This window comes from Mirounga angustirostris, unplaced genomic scaffold (genome assembly GCF_029215605.1).
Source record: "Mirounga angustirostris isolate CCGP_5_RB_7025 unplaced genomic scaffold, mMirAng1.0.hap1 SCAF_10, whole genome shotgun sequence".
In the NCBI taxonomy this organism is placed as follows: Eukaryota; Metazoa; Chordata; class Mammalia; order Carnivora; family Phocidae; genus Mirounga; species Mirounga angustirostris.
In genome coordinates this window covers 10,868,517-10,892,144 of record NW_026991718.1, presented here as the reverse complement: position 1 = coordinate 10,892,144, position 23,628 = coordinate 10,868,517, and the positions used below count along the sequence as shown (strand labels likewise).

Genomic DNA, 23,628 nt, shown 5'->3' with positions numbered 1-23,628 from the left:
CCACTGCACCCAAGTCCCGCCCACATCCCACCCGCGTCCCTACCCTGGTCCTGCCCACGTCCCGCCCACATCCTGCCCGCATCCCTACCCAGCTGGGCGTGGGGAGCAAGGGCCGTTCTGGGGGAGGCTCGTATGCCATCTTCTGCACGTACCTGGAGACCCAAAGTACCTGAGGGTGACCTCCTGTGTCTTCACCTGCCCGGCCACATTTTTGGCCATGCACTGGTAAATCCCCTGGTCCGTCTCCTGTGTGTTTTGGATCATCAAGGTCCCGTCGTCCAGCAAGTTGAGGCGGGAATCTGTCTTCATGCTCAGCTCATTACTACAAAGACAGAAGTCTGGTACTCAGGTTCTTGAAGCATGAGGACACACCAGAGCCACACAGGAAGAGCCCCTGAGCACCTGGCACCTGGGGCAGGGCACCTGGCCTGTCCAGGAAACTGTCCTACCACACAGACTCCGGCTTAGTCAGTACTTCTAGAAAAAGTGCTGACCCACCACATCTCTAATTCATCAACTTATTTTATTATTTACATGTTCAATCTATAAGATGTTAAAGTTTTAAAGTAGGCCTCTTGCCAAAGGGGAAAAAGGAACATAGTGGGGAAAATTCAAAGGAAACATTTTCCTTGGTTTCTGGCAAATTCATTCAAGATAATGGGGCAGGCCCACAGGTGAGGCAGGCTCCCAGGTGAGACTGACCAGCAGGTGAGGCAGGTCAGCAGGTGAGCCAGGCCCCCAAGTGAGCCAGGCCCCCAGTGAGGCAGATCCCCAGGTGAGACTGACCAACAGGTGAGGCTGGCCAGCAGGTGAGGCAGACCCCCAGGTGAAGTAAGGTCAGCAGGTGAGCCAGGCCCATAGAGAGGCTGGCAAGTGGAGGGAGAGCCCGGCACCAGACTTCAGGCCCAGGGCTTTTGGGCTTTCACTCTGCTATGTTTGGCTCTGACATTTTAACTTCTGCTATCAATGTGTTTATTTATGGAAGCAGGTTGTAAAGGGCTCAGCCGAATCGATGCTTTTCTGTCTTTTAAATACATACTTATTCCTCCTATGTTAACTCCGGATTTTAAATCTCAACAAGTCCAGAGTCATCCAAGGTAACAGGTCATCTGAAGGCTGGGCCAGCATCTGTCCGTCCCTGCGCAGCGCTGGGCCCAAGTCATGGCGACAAACCCAGGCAGGAAGGTGTCTTCCCCTCCTGCACCTGACGGCTCCCGATGCCAAGCTCCCTGTTCCACTCGTCCTCCCTGGGAACGCTGCTGGACTCACCAGCCCAGCGCTGGGAGGGACAATGGCTGGGGGGGCATCCTCCTCGCCCGGTCATGACCAAACACAGCCCGCGAGCTCAGAGTGTAAGTGCTGAGAGCCGAGATCCACCGACAAGCGAGTGTCTGTCCGTGTCCCCGTGAGAAGGGGCACAGGAGCCATGACAAGGTGCTTTCGGGTTAACAGTTTCTTTCTGAGGAGTCAGTTCTCACCGTACGCCCAAAAGTGTCCTCGTTAACACAGGGCCCTTGGGGGGCTGACCCCTGGAGCACCCTCCTCCTACACCTCTGCCCCCACACACCCAAAATGCTTGTGGATCAACGGGGAGACTCGTGTTTCATGAGGCAAATCAGATGCACAAGGAGCTAAGTACGTAAGTGTTGGCTTGATGGGCGTCCCTGAAGACGCTGTCCCCAGCAGGTAGGACCCCTCCTTAGCCAGGAGGTCTGGTCCCAGTGTTCCAGCTGCGGAGCCCCAGTGCCCAGACCCGCCAGTTTCCAGCCACAGAACGTGGGCAGGTCAAGAACCAAGATGCCCCCCCCACTCCTCACCCCTGGCAGGGGGAGCAAAGTGCCCCCCCTTTACAGCAGAAAAGATGCAGAAAATTCTCTCCTTTAGACCTTTCCCTCCACAGCAGAGGACAAAAGTGTAAAGGGGCGTCTGGAGGTGTCGGGTGGGGCCACGCACAGCGGAGCCCACAGGGCATCTGGGGGACACGGAGCACCCCTGGCCAGCACCCGACTTACTTGTTTCGCAGCCAGATGATCTCGGGCTTGGGGTTGCCTTCTGCTCTGCACGTGAAGAACACGGTGTTCCCTGAGGTGACGTCTGCATCCTGGGGCTCCGATGTGATCCGGGGCCTTTCTGTGCCAAGAAGGAAATGGAGATCTTCTGGGTCTTAAATGGTCCCATAAAAGTAAACAAGACCCCAAACCAAATCCCTCACATTCACAAGAAAATCCCAAACAAACATATATCCCAAGCACAAATGCTCCCACAAGGACAGACAGGCTTCTCCGCACAGACACGCTGAGTCCTTACCCAGCGTTTTTCTGACCCTCAGATCCACCTCTAAGAGCCTGGGTGGAGACACGCACCCAACAAGGCCCAGTGGTTGCTCACCCTTCAAGAGGGTGAGGGACCTGTGTGCAGGGCACACTCCGTGAAAAGCCGCTCTTGAGTAAATAGAAAATGATGCTTTTTAGCTACAGCAACGCTGAGAGCAGAAAGCTCTACCATGCAGGGCAGGGCAGCAGAGCCCTTGTCCTTCGTCCCCTGGGGGTGCGTCCCCCTCCCACGGCCCCGGGCCAGACAAGCTGCCTCCTCCAGTCTGCGGACCTGTGGGTGCTGCACATTCTCCTTCTCCACGACCACAGTGCCGGGGAGGCAGACAGAACACCCGCGGCGCCCGAGCCTGGTCCCGATGGGTAAAGTCAGAGCCGGCTGGTGAGTGGGAGCCCGGGTGGCTTGTGCCGCAGGGGAGGGAGCGGACACCAGACGAGGACACCCCGGGCTGGACCGGGGGAATCTGCCGTGTGGGGCAGGTTTAGACTCAGGGGTGGCCGAGTGCGCAGCCCCAGCCTCTGTCCCAGGAACCAGTCCTGTCCCTGAAGTCCCACCGCCCATCATCCCTGCTCCTGCATAGCGTGGCCCCCGACAGCCGGAAACCCGCCGTGCCCGGCAGCAGGATGGGCTCATGCAGGACAGGGCCCCCGACAGCGCACCCCGAGGCAGCTGCGTGCACAACGAAGCACACACGTCTACGGCTGATGAAGGCATCCAGATGCGGACAGGAGAGCCATGTCCCGGGCGGGAGACTGCTGAAAGCTACGGACTTCTAGCTTCCAGGACACAGACCTTTAAGACTTAAAAACGACGATGCTTTAGAGAAACTAATTTTAGCACCCCCAGAAAGTGCTGCAATGAAAATAATAAGCGAAGGAGTCCTTGGGCACTCTAAGCAAGATTCTGCCCTGCCGTCGGATTTTGCTCCTTTTTCTCGCGACCGGTTTCTCGGTGCAGCCCGTGTGCACGGCCCAGCGGGCAGAGGCTCTGGGCGGCATGGACCGAGCCCAGAGGCAGACCGCTGCCAGCCCCACGGGCCCCGCCCCGCGAGCACCCGGGAGTCGGGCCCAGCAGCTGCAGCCATGGGGGGAGCAGGAGACGCAGTGCGTTCCAGGAACTGGAGGCGAAAGCCGAGGAACCCAACAGTTGCTTACAGATGCTCGTACAGACGGCTCTGCCAAGGAGCGCCCTGTCGGGTCCCACCAAGACGCGATCTGGGGACACCGACACGGAAGGCAGGCCGTGCCCATTCCGCGCCCTCCGGACGCCTCCCTCCGTCCTGCTCACTCACCACAGTCCAGCTCTTCGGGGGTGATGGTGGCCACCGAGCGCCCCTGGATGCGTCGAGGATATTCACAGGTGGCCGCCGCCTGCGCATTCCCCGACTGGGCGTAGGTCTTCAGCAGATCCGCCAGCCACAGGATTTCACAGTCACAGTGAAGCGCATTGGAGTCCAGCCGCCTGACGGGAGGAAGACAGGAAGACGTGGGGTCGAGCACATGGGCCCGGGCCCACGCACCCCTGGCCCCACATCACCGTTCTCAGAGCGGCGGCTGACGGCCTTATCCGAAGGAATCCTGAACAGCGAGGAAGGCTGTCTCAGTTCACTGTATCCTGCGCGGAAACTACACTTCCTAGCCTGATTTTCCACTTCCTGACATCAAGCCCCTCTCACACCCTCGGGGACGGGACGGGGACGGATGGCCAGCCGCAGAGCAGCCCCGCGGCCACGGGGCAAAGCACAGGAAGCACCAGAAGGCGTCCGGTAACTGTCTCCGCTGGCACTCACATACCTTTATTCTAGTAAAGTTAAGTACTCGGTATAAGGAGAAGTATTTTGAGGCCTGGAGAATTTGGAGGCCAGCGTACTTAACGTCTAGCTGTGGGAACGCTCAGTGCAGGGAACAGGGTAGAGTCCTTCTCCAAGGATCTTAATCCCACCACTAAAATAGGCAAAATGGGATTAAAAATTAATCTGAAGAATTTAAACCTGACTTTAACAATGTCTTGCTCGCCTATGAAACGGCCGGTCTGCTGGCTCAGTCCCCGAGTCACCGGGGCTCCGAGCTGCACCAGCTCCAAGGGTTCAGGGCCTCCTGCCCCTTCCTGAGAGGGACCCACGCTCCACAGCCCAGCACGGGACCGGTGGACGGCCGCGGGGACACGGGGCTGCGCTGAACACATACTCACAGTCTTTTCATGGATTCCAAGTGATCGAATGTTCCTGGAACCAAATGTGTGATTCGGTTGTTATGTAAAAATCTGTCGAAAGAGACAATACAGCAAACCAAATTTTTAAAAATGCTTCTTATATGTGTAGAAAACAGTGTCAACAGTCAAATAAATCAGCTTTTAAAAATTATTCAGTGATTCCATTATTTCCTACAAATGAATCTGAGAATGTTATTTAGCCCAGAAAAGAGGTAGGGTGTTTTTTCTACTTTATCACCATTCCCAAAGAGACAATTGCCAGTCCCGCCTCTGAATTGTGAGGCAAGGAGCAGGGACTTTGCACGGCCAGTTCTCGGAGGCTTGAACAGCCTCCTGTCTCCTGCAGAACCTGGACGGGGCGACGGCCCAGGACCGCGGGCGGACACGGGCGGGTGGGAGGAAATGCAACTTACAGCCTTTCTAGCTTCGGCAAATGTCGGAATGACTCTGGATCCAGAGTTTCTATCTGATTAAAGTGCAGATATCTAGACAAGTGTAAAAAAAGAGGGAAAGAGAGAAAAGAAAGAGCTTTTAACAGTTTTATTTTTGCAGATCTAGATTTCCTGCTCAAAAAAATGTTTCCTAAGTCCTTTCAAATTCATATGTCAATAACTCTCTAGATTTCCTACATTGTATGGAAAACAAGTGAAATCAACAAATACTAAGATTAAATACAATTAAAAACGGCACAGACCGTACGACTGACCGGTTGTCGGTGACTCTGACCGAGGCCCCTCCATGCCCGGGACCTGACCACGTGGCCGTGACCTCCGTGCAGTACGTGGGCCTTTGCAGGAAAAAAGTCCATGTAACCTTCCCTACAGCACATAGGTAAGTAGACGAATACCTTCATTCAGTCTTCTAACCTCTATGTGAATTTAGGGGGGGATGAACTTACACTTCAATTTCAGACTGAGCATAGGATTAGCCACAGAAATGATGAAGAGTAAGATCCTGTGTTTCCTCAAACGTGCTCAATTATACGAATATACAGCGTTCACACTTCTTTTGCTATGTTTCCTTACTTTCCATATATTCATACATTTTTGGTACAATTAATTTCTCCTCATTTTCCTGAATATTGCTTTTCTCACTGTGAAAATCAGTGTTTTTCCCCTTAGGTGAAACAATGGACACAGACTTGGATGTGGCCTTGTGATGGGGATGCTTCTGCAGCGAAACCCCCACCCACACGAGAAGAGAGGTCTCCGCCCTCCACGGCTCGCTCACGTGGGGCCCGGCAGAGAGACAGGGACAGACGCGAGCGATTACAGGTTTCATCACGAACCCAAACACCAGACAGCGTTCTCGAAACGCGCCCTGGACCCCTTAGAGACCTTCACTAACATTGAAGTTACTGGAACTTCAAGGTCACCCAAGTTCAGTTGCCCTTCCTAGCCCGTCCCTGTCTCCCTGGCCCAGCTCCCTGGGAGGGCGCTGCGGTGACCCTGAGTCGGGAGGTCGCAGACGCAGCTGCAGAGCCCAGAGCTCAGGTCAGACCCACACTTGCCTCCCGTGCCTCCCGAAGACAGGTCCCTGCCCATCGACCTCCACTCCAGGGTGGGAAGCCTGGGAGCAGGGTGCACGGGAGCCCAAACGGGGGAAAATCCGCACTGAGCAGCCGTCACGGGAGAAGCCTGAAGGAGACCCTCGTTAGCAGGCAGGCTGGGCCCTGGGGAGGCGTCCGGGGAGGAGGGAGGGCCCGTTGGTCCTGATTCACTGAGGCGTGTTCCTGTTGCCCACAGACACAGGGCTGGGCCCGCGAGCTCAGGCCAAGAAAGTTCCCACAGCTCCAGGCAGCCTGGGTGCCACCACCCTCCCACGGCCCCAAGGTGGCCATGGGTCCCAACGCCAATCTACGCTCTCTGACTCTGGTCACATGTTCACCACACAGGACGAGGAGGGCCTCCCGGAGCCCAGGCTCCACCTGCTCCCAGCAGCTTCGGGCTGCCAGCCTCCGGAGGGTGTGGAGGGGCTCCTGGCGTGGGGAGGGGGAGCCCGGGCAGCAGCCACCCCCCGGGCCACGGCACCATGCACACCCGCCAGGAACAGCCTCATCTCCTCACACAGCACCCTCCCTGCGGGCGGGGACCTGGTCCTAAGTGTCTCTGCGTCCCGTCAGACACCCGCCGACCTTCACGGAAGGAGAGCCACGTCTCAATGGCCCAGACCCTAACTACCTAACCCGGGGTTTTGAAGGCATCCTGACCCAGGACGCTTGGTCACACACCCTGCTCCAGGCTCCTGGTGCAATGGAGCCTCACTTCTCCCTAGACTCTGCCTCTTTTCTCCGCAAAGATAAACCGACTCCCGCCTCATCAGGGTAAGCACCACCTGGTTCTAATTTTTTCTGCACGTTTAAATCAGACACGGTTTTCTGGGTGTTGGCTATGACTATCTTACTGCCCCCACCCCAGGAGAAGCGTGTCAGATGCAAGAACTCCATCCTTCGTGGACTCTCCATCCACCTGGATGTTTTCCAGACACTCCCATGTGTTTCTGCAACCCTCTGAACTCTGGTCCTCTCCAAAGCGGAGATCATACAAACCTGACGTACAACTGCTTCCCAGTCCTACCGCATGCCGCGCACAGTGAGCTCAGCAAAGCAGGTCCCACTGGAATAAAGACCCACCTAGACCCACGAGCATCATTTGTGCTTCCGAAGCGCCTGATTTCGGGGGAGCCCCCGCCCCAGCTCTGCCGTTGCGCTTCCGGAGACGCTTCTGTGCCCGGCCAGGAAATACGCAGACAGATGTCAGGACGCGTCACAGCCCACGGCCCTGTCCAGCCCCGTGACTGTAACCAGATGGCCATCTGAAACTCCTCGGAACCACTTCAGCCCAAACAAACCAGAAAAACTCCCCTTATCAGGAATTCTACTCAAAAATGAACACGCTGACTTCATATGCCACCAAAGAAACAACATCCAACATACACTAACTAGAAACACACGAAGAAAGTTCATTTTCTCCAGAATAACGACAAAAAGCAGAAAGTTAGCTGGATGTGTGGGGAGTCACAAACAGGAAACAGGGTACAATGAAAACAACCTGCTCGTCCCGCACTGCCCCGGATGCCCCTCCCCGAAGACCTCTCCTCGTTCGCAAGTCTGTCTCTGCTTTACATCAGGAGCACCGTGGAGGTGGGGGCCACTCGGTCTCACTGTTCTTTGGGTCACGGAGGCTCGGCACGGGCTGCCGTCAGCAGAAACCAGTGCCGTCCATTCCGGGGTGGAGGGGGGTCGGACAGAACCGCTCTTTCCTTTGGCATGCACACACTCCCTACGTCCCCGTTAGTACAAACATGCATCGTGCAAACAGCAAACTTAGTTCATCTTCCTACAAGAGGCAGAGGGCGGGTGACATCCAAGACAGCCGAGGACGGAGAGGGACACTTACAGTTGTTCTAGAGAGGCAAGTCCCTTAAATGCTTGCCTGTCAATTGACTGGATCTCATTCTTGTACAGATAGCTGAAACAAGAAACGGGGAGCATTAGCACACAGACGAGAGGCCGCAACTTCAGAAGGAAAGAAGAATTACGTTGACACATGGAGGGAGTTTTCAAATTAATGACTGTATTAGGATACAAACAAAACATTTACACGGTGGTGTGGCTCCCTTCGCGGAGGTTCCCGGCCCTTCCTCAAAGGAAAGTCTCCAAACGGGAGGTTCTCCAACCACCGCCTTGTCTTCCCCAAAGTCACAGGCTCTGGAGTGTGGCTTGTGACTTGCTGACCATGCACATGCTCCAAAGCTCGAAGAAAACAGAACCACCTCCCCACACACGTGATGTGCACTGACTGGAAGATTCCACAACCTGCGTGTTTTAAGATACCCAGGAGCAGCTGGGGGGCAGACGATACGAAGCCTAAATGTGTTCTCACCCACCAGAATCCTTCTTGCAAAACAGAAGCAACAAGGGCAGGTCGGAAGAATCACAGAGTTGGCCTGCTGCCTGTTTTTCTATGGTCTGTAAACTGAGAACGGTTTTATGGTTTTCACTGGCTGAAAATTTCAAAAGACTAATATAATAGCTCATGACACGGGAAAACTATATGAAATCTAAACTTCAGAGTCCTAACAAACACGTCTCTGCGGCAGCAGATCTCGTGAACCCCGCCGACGTCGTGGCGCGTCAGACGTGATTTGTGTCAGGTGCAGAGACGTGAGCCCTTGGCGCTTCTCCCCAGCCGATGACCTCAAGCTCCACGCCGTCCCCACCGTGACGTCAGCAGGCACTTCTCTGCACCCCGACACCGGCCGGCTGGGCTTCTGCCTGCTTGCTTCCGCAAATACACCTGCTCTGTCTTAATGCCGTGCCCCTGCACGCTGCGTTCCCCGGACAGTGTGCACCACCGCACTCTAGCTCACGGTATTCGGGGCAGGCTTGTTTCACAGGACCCGCTACACCGTCTCTAACTGCCACCATCCCGCTAAGGGGCTGTCACTTCTCCCTCTGCACAAATCAGCTGCGGTGACCCCACGGAGAGCTGCAAGCCGTGGCACGAGCAGGCGGCGCTCACCCGCCAGTCCAGAGCCCGGTGCCCACAACAGAGGCCTGACGCAGCAGGCACTTGGCCAGGCCGCGTGGGTGTGAATCCTCCAACTGCACCCACTAGCTGTGTGCTCTTGAAGATGGTATTAGGCTCTCTGTGCCTCAGTCTCTTCCTCTGTAAAGTGGAGAGAGCAGCCCCTCAGGATCACCGAAATTTAGCATTTCGAAAGCTGAAAGAATACGGCCTGGCCACTGGCAACTGCAGTTCTGGAGGGAGCTCCTGCTCCCCCATTATTACAAACAGGGTTTCTGGGCTCATTTCTCTAACACAACAGGGCAACGGCCTGCTGGTACGTCGTCACTTGGCATACACTTTAAAGACAACGGGAGTGTGAGACAACTGAGCCCTGCTGATACGGAAGAACGTGTGTTTCGAGGACATGGGAGCACCCTCTGTCTTCGTAAGAATAAAGGGCACTGACATCTTCCGATAATGGGTTCTAAAGAGTACTCGAATCCACCACAGAGTCCACTTTGAACAGGAGGCCCTCCCCGGACTTAATCGCATCCTTTGGAAATATCAGTTAAGGGGAAGGTTTACACCTTCCCACAAGTAACTAGGGTTCCAGCAGATAACCAGGACTCAACTTCTAAGAGCATGGACTAAATATAGAGGCAGAAATAATCAGTAAACTTCATGAGAGCTCTCAAATGTTTCAATTGCACATCAGTGCCCTCTCCTGCCAAGGACGGGGATCAAATGGGGAAGTGGGACCCCTTCTCACCCCTGCTCCTGGGGCCCCTCCTCACCAGGGCCCTTACCCCCGTCCTGCTGACCACTGCCCACCCCCTCCCCAGTGATGACCAGGTGCCCTCCACCAGTGGGCATCGTGGAAATGGGGGGGGAGGGCGAGGCTGGGGCGCAGGTGCCTCGATGGGGAGCCAGCCAGCAGGCGAGGCTTATTAAGTATGACTTTAAAAAAATCATTTGAAGTGAAAAACAAGGTATCCCAAACTATTTCACACTAAATATGTTTGCAGGTTAAATAGTAAGTTGCTCTTAATTAATTCAAACCAAAAGCAAAATACAAAATAAAAAACAAAGTGACCCCCACACAAACTACAGATGCTGGTTATCTCCTAACTGAACCTGCTTTCTAAGAAACCACAACCTTTCTTCTGGAACTTGTATAGAACTTAAAATTTAAAAACAAATCAAATAAATAAAAACTCAAGAATAAATAGAAGGCCTTTTCCTCATTTTTAAAATGAGCAACAAGACTTAATAATTTTATACGTTATTCTATTCTATTCTATTGTAAAAATTAACAAAGTATGCCAAAAGTGATGGAAAAATATTTATACCTAACAGTTTCAATTACTTTCACTGAGGAATATATATTTCTATAAACACAGTAGAGTGATCACTTAGTTAAGAACCAATGACATCTAAAATCATAGAGGTTTCAAAACACACATCTAACAATGTGACTTTATTTTAAAAATCAACATGACTTACAGACATTCAGGTTCACTTATGACATAAATTTCCCAAAAAAGTCACTGATCTAAATCCCTCATTAAAATGGTTCTCTTTGAAAGGTCATCGAAGTCTTAAAAGAATAATTTGCTCAAAGCACAAGACACATACTTTTATCTATAACCAGGAATGTAACTGGAATGTCTGCCTTACGGCTTCCAGTCCTAAAATAAGTGCTTGCAGAGGAATTAAGCTGGCCCTTGCCCGCGAGGTCATCTTTTAACCTGCAAAACTCATGTTTTTAAATGCTCTTAATTAACTAAAATCAGTTTTAAAAAGCAAACTACAATTTTACTACCTGAAAATAAGAAGAGGTGAAATCACTCAGAGGAAGACTGGGAAATTAGCAGACGAGCGAAATTCTCACACTTCGCCCCCAGCGGGAGAGGCCTCTGGAAACCGTGCTTCCATCTCCTGGCACGTCCACCCGGTGCGCACACCAGAGAGCGGCCGCCAGTCACCTGCTCCCGCACCACCTTCCAGGGCTGTGGCTTTAATCTCATTCCACCTACTTTACTTACGGCTGAAGACACACACACTAAGCATCACGCAGCGCAGTTTTAACTCGTTTTAAAAATCCCAGCCAAAAATTCAGTCCCCTTCTGAAAATGGACCCTAAGAGATGGATGTACTTATATTAATTTGCAAGCTGCAAAAAATTCAGCTCAATGATTAAACAGTCGATATACAAACAACGCAAGCTTTGGGGGAAAAGGACTGATCGTTCACTTACAGATATTTTAAGTTCTCCAGGTCTTCGAATGCTCCGCTAGGTATGCTCTTGATCTGGTTATTGTTGAGAAGCCTGCGAGAGAAAGTCTGAGTATGAATTACAACCAGCACCCCTCTGAACCCATTGTGGGAACACATTCCTACCGGTTGGAAAAGGTCCTAAGACGATTCGGGTACAGAGCTCAGCCCCGACACCGGCCGAGCGCTACATTCACACGGGAGCGTTTCAGCGCTCACCCTGTGATGACGCGTGTCCTCAGGGCACGGGCGTCCCTGTCACCGCACCAATCCCCTCCGTGTGCACACCGACCGAATTCCCTCTCCGACGCAGAGGCGTAGCTATCTGTCCTCCTGTCTGTCGGACTGTCCACCTCAGCGGAGGGGAAGGCCAGTGCAGGTGGTTCTCACCAGGGTCGGACCGCCCCCAGGCTCCCAGGGCCCTGCCTATCCCCCTGTGCCCACAGCCGCCCTCCGGAGCAGAAGAACCAGAGACACCAGCCTCCTGACAAGCTCAGCACACTCGACCGCAGCCCAGGTCAGCCGCAGAACCTCTCAGCGCCAGTCAGGCCCATTCCCTCCGTCTGTCCGTCCTTGAGGACTAAGCATGGGTGCACAACGGGATGGCACCCCAATCCTCCTGGGTCCAGCTACCCAGGAGAAGCCCAGGCCCGTCCTCCTTCCGATGGGGCGTGTGAACTAGTTAGCACAAGTGAACGGATCTGGCCCAGCTGGGGACTGAGTTACTACTCACAGGAAGAGAAGGGGATCACGTGGCCATTGGTCTGGGTCAAGCCACTTATGAGGGACCCACACAGGTCCACGGATGTCAGACAAAACAGGACGGCAGCCAAGCACAGGATCCACAGGCCTGGCATCTTAACGCGCATATTCTGTTCTAGGGTCCCAAGTCCACTCTCCTCATTCATGCCCCTGACCACGGATAATCAGGGCTGACCACAGCTGAAAGGTGTGATGATTTCCGTACTTGTTTCCTACTGGGTCCCAATAGAATGTTTGGACTTACAACGTATTCAAGTTTCTCAGCTTCCTGAATGCCCCAGGCTGGATCTCTCTGATTCTGTTAAAGCGAAGATCCCTGGGGAAAAAAAAACAAAACAAGAAATGCATTTATATAGAGAAATACGCAGTCATCACTGGTCCTGTGTCATCTCAGTTCCAGCACGACGATAAGACATTTAAGGAATTAACCTCACAGCTCATTCGTGGGACCAATTATTCAGTGAGGCTAACTGCATAATGATAAATGAGTATTTATCTGCATGACAGGGCAGCCATATCACATTACAGAAGTTTGTTTAAACAACACCTATGGGGAGATAAAAACTTACTCTAACCCTACACCCATCTTCTGCCAAACCTAAGGTCGTCAAGCCTTCCCCAGACACAGGATCGACCCACACATACTCCACAGAGTCGCCCCGGCACCCACTCCAACAACTTCTCGAGCTGGAATTCGGCGGTTCATCTGCGAACTGCCCACAGTGTCCTCTCAGGGACGAGCTCAGACCCACCGTCCGTGAACTGGAAAGATCCACGCATGCAGCGTGGATCCTAACTCAGTACTTCCAGGCAGCTTAAATAGTTAAATGTGTGCTGGGAGAACAGTTCCTGATGTTTCAGGAACAGAGGGACGACCTGAGCAGCCCAGGAGAGAGCAGAGCGCGAGGCCACGTCCACAGAGGCTGCCGGCGCTGTGGGGGAAGGGCAGGGCAGCTGGTGGGGCGGCCCCTCCGCGGGACAGGCGCAGACTCGGCCCCGGGGCCGTGAGCTCGGGGGCAGAAGGCATGCAGATGTCCATTTCTACCCTCTGAATTAAAACCCATCAATTAGATTAAAGTAAAAAATATAAGATACATAAATTCAATTAAAACCTGTAATTTATAGTTATAATTGTAATGTTTATGAAAGTCACAGAAAAATAAATGAAAGGCCACTTTCTTTACCACAGAGTCTTAGAAAAATTAAGATGCCTTGCTCACAGGCCCAAGCCCTGTAACAGTGCAGCAGGATTATCGTGGGATCAACGGGGAGACCCCCATTCACATGAAACCCGACTCCAGTGCCTCAGAATGGACCTGATTTGGAAAGTCTTTGCAGAGATCAGCCAGTCAAAACAAGATCAACACAGTATGAGGACGGCCCTACTCCAGTATGAGTGGTGTCCTTAAAGAAGGGGGAAATTTGGAGACAGGCACACGGGGAGAGGGCCGCATGAGGACTCCTGCGGTTCCACCACAAGCCAGCAAAGGCTGGGGGCTGTGGGAGACGGGGCGATTCTTGCCCAGCACCCCGGAAGGACCCAGGCCTGATCTCGGGCCTTCTGCCTCCAGAGCCGCGAGCCTCTGTGCTTCTGCGGGAGCTCCGTGTGCGGGTCTCGGCGCAGGCGTCCCAGGAAACCCACACAGGCTCCTGGAGCAACACTTGGTCTAAATCAGGAACGACGCTTCTCTCCTGACATGTTCATGAACTTTTTAGGAATCTGATTATTTTGAGCCAATTTAAGAGTCATAAATGATGTACAGAATTGGTTCTAGTCTATGGTGCGATAAAAGGCTTTTCAGAAAGTATTTAAGTCGCTAAAATGAATTGTGTTGACTTAGGAGTGAGCACATGAAACATGGAACATTAGGGCATCTGCGTCCTGGCTCTGAGTCAGGTTTCAGGGTAGCGGAGTCCCCAGGCATCGGTCTCCACCTGCCCTGGGCAGCCGACCTGGCCCTCACCCCGGGGGCTCTCCCTGGTTCCCGAGAGCCACCAGCATGCTCTTCCGGGAACGCACCTCCCCTGCACTGACGTGTGGCTTTTAAGGAGAAATTGATCTACATGCACACTAAGGACATTAAAGGTGCGTCCACTGGGGAGGTGCTGAAGCCAGGTCCCCAAGGGGAGGGCAGGTGCGTCCAGAGGCCCCGTCGTCCCCCGTGTGGAATGTGGGGTCGTGGTTAATGAGCAAAGACTGGCTAGCTGGGCTTTAGTGTAAACACAGGTGGTGGGGAAGCTGTCTCCTCGCATGTAACAAACACAAGCTTTCCCAGGACTTGGACAGACGCCCCAGGGCCAACGTGGAGAAGGCACGCCCTGGAACGTGAAGGGCCATGCGCTACGCGCAGCAGAACCGGTCGGGACATCGTCCAACCAAGACGCCAGGCCTCAAGTCCTCAGGAAGGACGGTGGCGTGGGCTCACGCAGCTTCTGACGCCTCTGACACAGAGGGGAGCAACACGGAAACCTCGTGGAGTCTGGAACGCAAGCTGCTGAGGGACAGAGGACTTGGCCACCTCCTGACGCGCCAAGGCCAGCCCGCGGGTGTGAGGCCCATGCCAGGAGCCCCGGGGGACGCCTGCAGAGAGGCCGCCGCGCACCCCGCAGCCACCGCGCACAGGCTCAGAGCACCTGAGCGGGCCGGGCCTCACAGAGACCTGGGGTCCAGGGAGACCCACGCCAGATCTGAACGACCTCGGGGGGAAGCGGCGTTCAGTGCCTTTTAACCCACCGGCACAGACTACACACTGAAATATGAGCGTGTCTGATGCACAGCTAAATAACGTCAGTAAAATTAACCTGCTTCCAATTTTTAGTGAAACTTCTGCAACATCTAAACTTACATATATGGTCACATCTTATCGTTCGGCCTCTTTTCAAGCATCCAGGCCAGCTCCCGGCTTCCCAGCAGACAACCAGAGAAAGACCACACGCCCGCCCAGCCAGGGAGGGGCACAGAGAGGCCCCCTTCCCAACAGAAGCAGAGAAATTTGAACAACAGAAAGGAACCAAACGGAGATTCTGGAAGTGAAGCACATAACAGCTGAAATGTAAAGTCCTTGCGTGGACTTAACAACGTCTTGAATAGGGCAGAAAATGGGGTGAGCCTGAGGGCAGGACGCCAGGAAGCGTGCAGCCTGAGGGACGGGGGGACAGCACTTGTTCTGTCAATATGACCTTGTATACATGAGGGGCCCCGCAGAGACGGCCAGCCTCGGAGAAGCCGCAGGAGAGGTGGTCAGGGCCGCGGGCCCGGACCCGGAGAGACAGGCCCAGGGAATGAAGATGCCATGGATTCCCAATAGGAACCAAATTCCAAGTCATCACCACAGATCACAGAGGCTGTGTTTTACCTGAACTGATTCCCACTCTTAGGAAGTATCAGCAGGGACTTATTGACCCAGGAATGGTGAGGATGCTCGTAAGCAATGTTCTCAGTGGCGTCCCCTGATCAGCGGCAGCAGGAGCATCCCTGGGAAGGTGCTAGAACAGCCAATTCTGGGCCCCACCCCAAATCTGTAGGATCAGAAACTCTGGGGGTGGGGCCTGGTAGTCTGAGTTTTAATTCTCTCTCCAGGAAGAGCAAGGTGAGGTTTGGAAACTCTGCTCTTCAGTGATGCTGGGAGGCAGCAGTGTGCATGCGTGTGACTGCATACGTATTTACACGTGTGCACCTGTGTCGGATACAAGTGCATCATCCACACACACATGCACGGACACGCATGCACACACGCACACGCATGCACAGCAGCTGTCTGCTTGTCCCCTCTGCTCTTCCTCCACATTGGATCCTTAGGCCCATTTGTCATCACTGACATAAAGCTTACGTTAAATGCAAGCCGATTAACCAAGTTACACTGTAAGTACCCTCCCCCCATTCTTTAACTTTTGAAATAAGGTCTACACGTGCCTGGAGAGACAAAATGTCTAACCCTACAGAATAGGACCACAGGAGATCACGTCTGTGGAAAGTGCTCCCTACACTGTCAAGCCTTTTGTAGACATCCATGGCGGCCATCGCCTGCGGGTTCTGATGGTTTTCCCAGACTCCCTCACCGAAGGCACGAAGCACATCATCGGTGGCAATCTCTGCACTGAGCAGTCGCTACACACAGAGAATCTCAGGGTAGTGCAGGAAGTCACTCAAGGGCTCCTAGAAATTACGACTTCAGGGCAAGATCACGGTGAGCTTCATGGTCCACCTCCACTGTATGTGGCTTCTAACACGTGAGGGCATGGTAAAGGTGGTCGGTTTTAGGAAGGAGGAAGGAGGAGAATTCTCATTAGGTTAGAAGAAATCCCTGCATTTGGCAAACAAGGATTCAGAAACAGACAGATCCAGCAACGAGCCCCAGGTCACTCACTCGTGAGTAGCAGGACTAGAGCTGAAATCAGAATCTGCTGCCAGGGCTCCCCCGGAAGCCTGTGGGGAGAAGGTATTTTCACCCCTGCCGGTGGGGTTCACAGGCTGCCCCTGCCCCGTCGTGCTTACATTCAGGAACTCCCCAAAATTAATGCTAAGTGTTGCCCCTTCCGACCTCACGGAAGTGCAGGCCCAGAGAAACCCTCTCAGCACGCAGAAGGGCCTGGAAAAACCATGCAAAATCAGCAGGATTCTGCAAGGCAGATCCTCAAAAACAGAAGTCGATTTACACTTTATATTAAAAAGGCTAACAAACTCCTAAGTTCACAAGGCAAGAAGTTTTAGGTGATTTGCTTTGTTTTAAGGTTTCCATTATTGCAAACTACTGATGGAACCAAAAACCTACCAGAAAAAAGCAAAAACAAGAAACTGAGCACCTGGAGGGTCTGGGATGCAGCATCTAAGTTCTGGTTCCTAGTCAGCGTCGTATCATAATTCATGGCAGACCGCAGAACGGCCACTGATCAGAGCCGGAAGAGGCCACAGAGACCCAGTGTCTCTCTTGTCCCCTCCCCAGCTTGAGCTCTGGGACTCCTTCTCAGCAACATTTCCAAACCACTCGGCAATATTTAGCTAAATCACAAAAAAGTTATAAGAGAAAATAAAAGGGAATCATTAAAGTTTCTATCATAAAGTCCACCTTCATAATCTTTGGTGATTTTTAAAATACTTTTTCCCATTCACTAAAGTGACACACATTTTAATTTACCTTTAAATAGAAGAAGTAAAATAGAAATAGGAAAAATTAAAAATGATTTGTCAACAAATTCAAAATGACACAGTATGTCCTGTTTGAGAACCAAAAGTATTTCAATTCAATTTAACCCTATCAAAACATCGAAACTTGACAACAGCTACTTCTATGATGTGATCATGAGAACTTTTTTTTTAATTTATCTGACAGAGAGAGAGCGTGCGCACACGCATGAGCAGGGGAGAGGGGCTGAGGGGGAGAGAGAATCTCAAGCAGACTCCCCACTGAACACAGAGCTGGACGTGGGGCTCGATCTCATGACCCTGAGATCGTGACCTGAGCAGAAATCAGAAGTCGGATGTTCAACCAGCTGAGCCCCCCAGGTGCCCCTTGATCATGAGAACTCTTGCATTTCGCCCCTCCTCCAGCCGGCTTTGTGCTTCGGGGCCACATCCAACCAACATGCTGCTGGTAACTATTTCTCACAAATCGCACGTTTTAGAAGTGAACTGTCATTATTCTCTGTACACTTCTGTTAGACTTCTCTTTATTTTTTTTAAAGATTTTATTTATTTATTTGAGAGCGAGAATGAGAGAGAGAGAGAGCATGAGAGGGGGAGGGTCAGAGGGAGAAGCAGACCCCCCGCCGAGCAGGGAGCCTGATGCGGGACTCGATCCCGGGACTCCAGGACCATGACCTGAGCCGAAGGCAGTCGCCTAACCAACTGAGCCACCCAGGCGCCCAATGAAACTTTATTTATTTATTATTTTTTTATAAAGATTTTATTTATTTATTTGAGAGAGCAAGAATGAGAGAGAGTACATGAGAGGGAGGAGGGTCAGAGGGAGAAGCGGGCTCCCCGCCGAGCAGGGAGCCCGATGCGGGACTCGATCCCGGGACTCTGGGATCATGACCTGAGCCGAAGGCAGTGGCTTAACTGACTGAGCCACCCAGACAGCCCTCCTCCAGGCATTTTATTTTATTTTATTTTATTTTTTAAAGATTTTATTTATTTATTTGAGAGAGAGAGAATGAGAGAGAGAGAGCATGAGAGGGGGAGGGTCAGAGGGAGAAGCAGACTCCCCGCCGAGCAGGGAGCCCGATGCGGGACTCGATCCCGGGACTCCAGGATCATGACCTGAGCCGAAGGCAGTGGCTTAACCGACTGAGCCACCCAGGCGCCCCAGTACTTCTCTTTATTTCGTCTGGGTTTTTTTAAAGTATTGGGGCACTCTTATGTTAGGTGAGAATTCTGATCACACGAAGACCACAGCGTTAAACATCACCTGGACGCTAACTTCAGAACTAGCCTCCTTTCCATGCTGCTCGCTAACTAACTGGATGGAGCACGAGTGTTCCCTACGGAGGCCACACAGTGACCGATGCAGATCCTGGGGGGCTGTGATGAGTGTGCTGGGCACAGCAGGTGCATCTACGACTCAGACCTGAAGCTTCTGGAAGTGTCCGCTTCAGAAGGAGACTTTAAAAATTAGGGTCATGGCAAATACAGCGGGCCTTCTGAGGGCATGAATCCAGACACCAGCCCCAGTTTCTCCAACCACGGGGGACACAGATCCTCTCATCATGCCACCCTCTTGAACCCCTACCAAAAATGTTAAAGAACTAGAGATTCGTGACTGTTGTAGCTTGGAAAACAACATCCTAAACCCAGCCTTACGGTTTCTCATTGATATTTGGCTGGAATAAAGTGACTTACATTTCTGATGCTAATGTATGCCTTTCAGACACTGAAGGAACACCTAAAATGTGTGTTTTTCGTGGTAAAGAGAGTGCTGTGTTGGCGTAGGAGGAAGTCACACGCAAATCCACTGATTTACTATTAGTATTTATCAAAACGTCCTCGGATGCACAGACTTGTAAGGCACACGTAACTCTTTACCGCCAATAATTAGGACTTAATAGCGTCATTCACCTCTTCATTCAGCAAATGGTAACTGAGCAGCAACCGTGAGTCCATCACTGCGGAGGAAAACGCCGGAGAGCTTCAAGCCGGCACCGGACTAGCCACGGGGACAGACCCGGAGCGGGGCTCCAGGTGCGGGAGGAAGAATCGCCAGGATGTCGGTGGGCCACATAAGCATGGCACGGACAGCAGCTCAGGGGACTCTGTGAGTATCCGAGCCCCCTGCGATCGGACGGTTAAAGGCCAGGGGACGTCAAGAGTTCAGTTCCAGGCACAGAAGCCCGAGATGCCGACTGGACGCACAAGTGGACACGCGGGTCTGGAGCGCGGCCAAGTCCAGAGTGCAAGTAGAAAGGTGTGAGTGTTGGCAAAGGGCACAGAGCTGCCCGCAGAGCGAGGGGCGGGGCAGGGCCAGGGAAGTCCTGAAGCCTGTCAGCCATTGCAGGGGGCGCGCTGGGGGAACGGGGAGGCCGGAGGGGCAGGGGCGTGTGTGGGGAGCCGGGGCTCCTAACGCAGAGTGGGGACAGTGCTGTCGGGAGGGGCCGGCTCGCCTCGGAGGGATTTCAGCAGGACCAAGCCTGCTACAACCCCCCTGTCCCTACCTGAGGACCGCACTCACTGTCCACACAGGCGAGCTGAAAACCTCCAGGGTGCCGACCCGTCCAGGCAATCTCTGAAGACACAGTAAAGCCCTGCTGAGCTTGGGCTGCACTCGGCGTCCCTGATGCCCACACGGGGACCCCAGCGCCTCCTGGGCCCACCGAACGCAGTGCAGACGCACGACGAGTGCGCTCCCCCTTACAATCACGGGTCTATGATGTCTGCGGTACAGAAAAGTGAACTGAGCTGCTCCGTGGTGCGGGAAGTCTGACGGAACGAGAAGCCTGGGTTTTCACACTAGCACATTCCACAGTTTCTAAGCACAAAAATGAAAAAACATTACCCGCCTGGATGAAAATAATCCCACTCTTAAACGGAATGTCACAATTCCTAAACTTGAATCTAACCTTGCAGATGCTTACGGGTGGTGGAATTAGAGATGTGGACCTTGGAATAACATTCTTTTTTTTTTTTTTAAAGATTTTATTTATTTATTTGACAGAGAGAGAGAGAGAGAGCACAAGTAGGCAGAGCGGCAGGCAGAGGGAGAGGGAGAAGCAGGCCTCCCGCTGAGCAGGGAGCCCGATGCGGGGCTCGATCCCAGGACCCCGGGGTCACGACCTGAGCCGAAGGCAGCCGCTCAACCGACTGAGCCACCCAGGCGCCCCTGGAATAATACTCTTATCTCCCATGTAAACGTGTAATTCAGGAGACTGGTACAGCTCCTGCTTGATGGGCAACAGGGTGACGTCCTGTAAACTGGCGTAAATTGCAAATACCCTGTTGAACCGCACGGGATACTCCTAACCCACCGAGCATTGCAGCTTAGCCAGGCCCACCTGCGCGTGCTCAGACTGTGCTGCACATTCTTAATCAACCCAACACAGTATTGCTTTCTGAAATCTAGCATTTTACCTTAAAGATATAAGAGCAGCTCACATTCTACTCTGTCAACGACCGGGTGAGAAGAGGCTAGCCTTGCTGGGAACAGGGAACGACGGGCCTCTCACAGGATGCACCTTGGACTTCACGGTCTTCAGCCGAAGCACATTATCTCCCCCCACAAACCCCGTTTTCTTCTTGAATTCCAGCAGGCTCGTTGGCACATTCAGCCACCTGGACAGGTGAGCCAGAAGCTACCCCGTGTCTCCTTCACTTCCTGCCTCCGATGCACTGCCAGGCCCGCTGTTTTCCATCAGTGTTTCCCACCGTTCACCCCTCGCTCCCACCCCCACACGACACTCAGCAGGACTGTGGGCGGCCTGGCCCCATCTGACAATCTGACGTCACTCTGGGACCTGCCCACTACTGCCCCTGCTCCCACCACCAAGACAGCCCTGCTGCTCAAAGCAAGACGCCTTCCCATGGCCGGGCCCACGCGCCTGCCCTCGTCCCTCCTGCAGAAACCCTTGGCACAAGCAGGCCCCTGTCCTGCGAGCACATCTGGTTTGCTCGGGAAACGACCTGGCCTCCAAGACCAGGCCAAGGAGCACTGTTAGGAGCACACAGCATTTCATGTGTCTTCCTGCAGTTCTGTGATTATAGGGTGCGCTGAGCACGGTCGGTAAACTGCACCCCAACGTACAGAAAATGAAGAACTGGCCCCAGGCTCGGTGTCCATGGCAGTGACTCCTCTGGGCAAAGCCAAGACCATCTGTTCATTTGTATAACTACAGAGGAGAACTCCAAAAGGCACTTTATTAATGAAATTCTTAACAAGTGTGCTGAAACAGATTTAAAATCCCGACCACCCCCAGGCAGCAAACAGCTCGGGGGGAACCAGGCCTGCAGACAAGCAGTCCCAGGTACAGTGTGGGGCCTTTGGGGCCCCGCCGTCCTGAGAGCACCTGTCACTAGCTGGCTTTGAGGAGGGTGCCCTGACAGACCGCATGCCCTCAGCCCACTCCACCGCAGGCCCTCCCCTCACCACGGCTTGTTCTGGTCCCTTCCTTGCCTGCAAGAACAGTCACCCGCCGTGCACCTGCTCCTGTCATTTGCCTTCCTGAGTAAGTTCTGAGCGCATTCCTTTCACAGCTCCCCAGGGGCCCCGTGTGTGCTCACTGCTGGGCTCCCCAAGGGCTCACGCACTTCCCTCCAGTCTGTGCAGTTATAAATAGCATGCAATGACCAGCTTTCTGTAGGTACCCGTTTTGGATTTTTGCGAGGGTGTTTCTGGAACAGACTCCTGTAAGCAGCACTGCTGGGAGAGAGGACGGGCACGTTTAATAATAGCTGACATGGGCAGCGCACCTGCTAAGGGCTGGTCACTTCCACAAAGGCTTGCTGCCGTCATGGCCCAGCTCGTTAGCCCCCAGAGACTCGGGCCCCGACTGTGCTCCCCACACGGCACTGTCCTGCCTCTGGATGGGGTCAAGGAGGCCGGGACGGGGCTCCGACTTCTCCTGAAATGGAGCTGGAGGGAGGTTTTGAGTAGAACGAGCGCACAATCAGATGGCAGTCTGCCCCTAAGCAGACAGGGGTGGGGGTCAGCGCACAGGAGGGCAAGCGGCCGGTGCTGTGGGCGATGACAGCAGGAGCCTGCAGCTCCATGGGGCTACGGGAGGGCCGGAGGTCCTGGGGGAGAGGTCGGACCACGGGAGACAGTCCCCGCCCCAGACGCGACCTGAGCCAGAGGCAAGAGCACACATCAGTCCGCACGCTTTTCTTCAGCTGACAAAGCATGCACAGCGCACACCTGTCACACCTCTCCGGCTGACGTGGGTGCGCCTGTCTTCAAACACAGCTCCCACAACCCACTGCCCTCCCAGGAACAGGCTGACCAGCACGGAGGGCATTCCACCCAAGCCCATCTGTTTCCGCAGGCCGTGCTGAGCACACGTGGCCCAGACCCCTTTCCCCGGGCCACTGCTGGGGGCAGTGTGTGCAGCTGGCAGCCTTGAAGGATGAGGCGATGTCCTGTCCAGTTGAAGGGCAGTCTGCCCCCACTTGCCCTGAAGGCCATTCCCAGGCTCAGTGTGCCTGTCCTCCATGGGCAGGGTCCCCACATTACCCCCGAGGGACTCAAGGGGCTCAGGGACCCACGAAAACGGGAAGAGCACGCTGCTTGCCGAGTGCAAGCAGTGAGGTCGTCTGTCTCTGACCAGGACTCTCGTGTCCCCTGCCGGGACAGAACCAGATCTCGGCACCACCCTGGGCATGAACTCTGCCCTCTTGGAAACAGAACAAAGCGACCGTCCGGGGACTTCCGGTCTGTGCTTCACTGAGGGGCTTTTCCTTCATGTCTCCCCCTAAAACCTGGACGTGTGCAGCTCACTTTTTAAAATATAATTTAAGGGCGCCTGCGTGGCGCGGTCAGTTGAGCGTCCAACTCTTGGTTTTGGGTCAGCTTGTGATCTTGGGGTCCTGAGACTGAGCCCCGTGTCAGGCTCCACACTCTGCTCCAAGTCCATTTGGGATTCTCTCTCTCTCCCTCTCCCTCCCCCCGCCCCTCCCCATGTTCTCTCTCTCTCATTCTCAAATAAATTAATAAAATCTTAAAAAAATACAATTTAACTCAATATTTACTGAGTAGACCCAAAAAAACAGGAGTCGTGGCTAGAAATCATGGAACACTTATACACACTTTTATTTGTTCCCATTTTTATCTTCTTTCACAAATAATTAGAGGCAGCATAAAAGTACACCAAACACAAGCGATAAGGGAGCTTAAGGACTCAGGGAGAAGGGGAATACAAGGGCAGAGGAAGAACAAGATTAAGGAGCAGAGGCAGGAGAAGGCTCCCAGCACCCTGACAACCAAGCAAAGCCAAGATCTAATCCAGCACAAGATTCCTTAGCCCAGAAAGTTCCTTTGCCAACCGGCTGGGAGAAATGAGGCTTTTACTGATACAAGACCAAGGCAAAATCCACACAGATCCTCCTAAATATCAGCCA

At 53.4% G+C, this 23,628-nt stretch overlaps 1 protein-coding gene across 6 annotated transcripts in view; it reads right to left on the bottom strand.

Moving 5' to 3' along the window:
* The window catches only part of PXDN (peroxidasin), a 75,031-nt gene that overhangs the window by 27,733 nt on the left and 23,670 nt on the right, over positions 1 to 23,628 (bottom strand). For 3 of the 6 annotated variants that reach the window (XM_045884003.2, XM_064571886.1, XM_064571887.1), the window contains 7 exons: positions 12,334 to 12,405; positions 11,311 to 11,382; positions 4,956 to 5,027; positions 4,522 to 4,593; positions 3,623 to 3,792; positions 2,013 to 2,130; positions 153 to 322 (listed from right to left, as the gene is read on the bottom strand). In XM_045884003.2, the coding sequence (XP_045739959.1) occupies positions 153 to 322; positions 2,013 to 2,130; positions 3,623 to 3,792; positions 4,522 to 4,593; positions 4,956 to 5,027; positions 11,311 to 11,382; positions 12,334 to 12,405 (746 nt within the window). Of the gene's footprint in view, positions 1 to 152; positions 323 to 2,012; positions 2,131 to 3,622; positions 3,793 to 4,521; positions 4,594 to 4,955; positions 5,028 to 5,248; positions 5,330 to 7,940; positions 8,013 to 11,310; positions 11,383 to 12,333; positions 12,406 to 23,628 lie in introns of all 6 variants that reach the window. The other 3 variants (XM_064571888.1, XM_064571885.1, XM_045884005.3) reach the window with 2 other exon arrangements.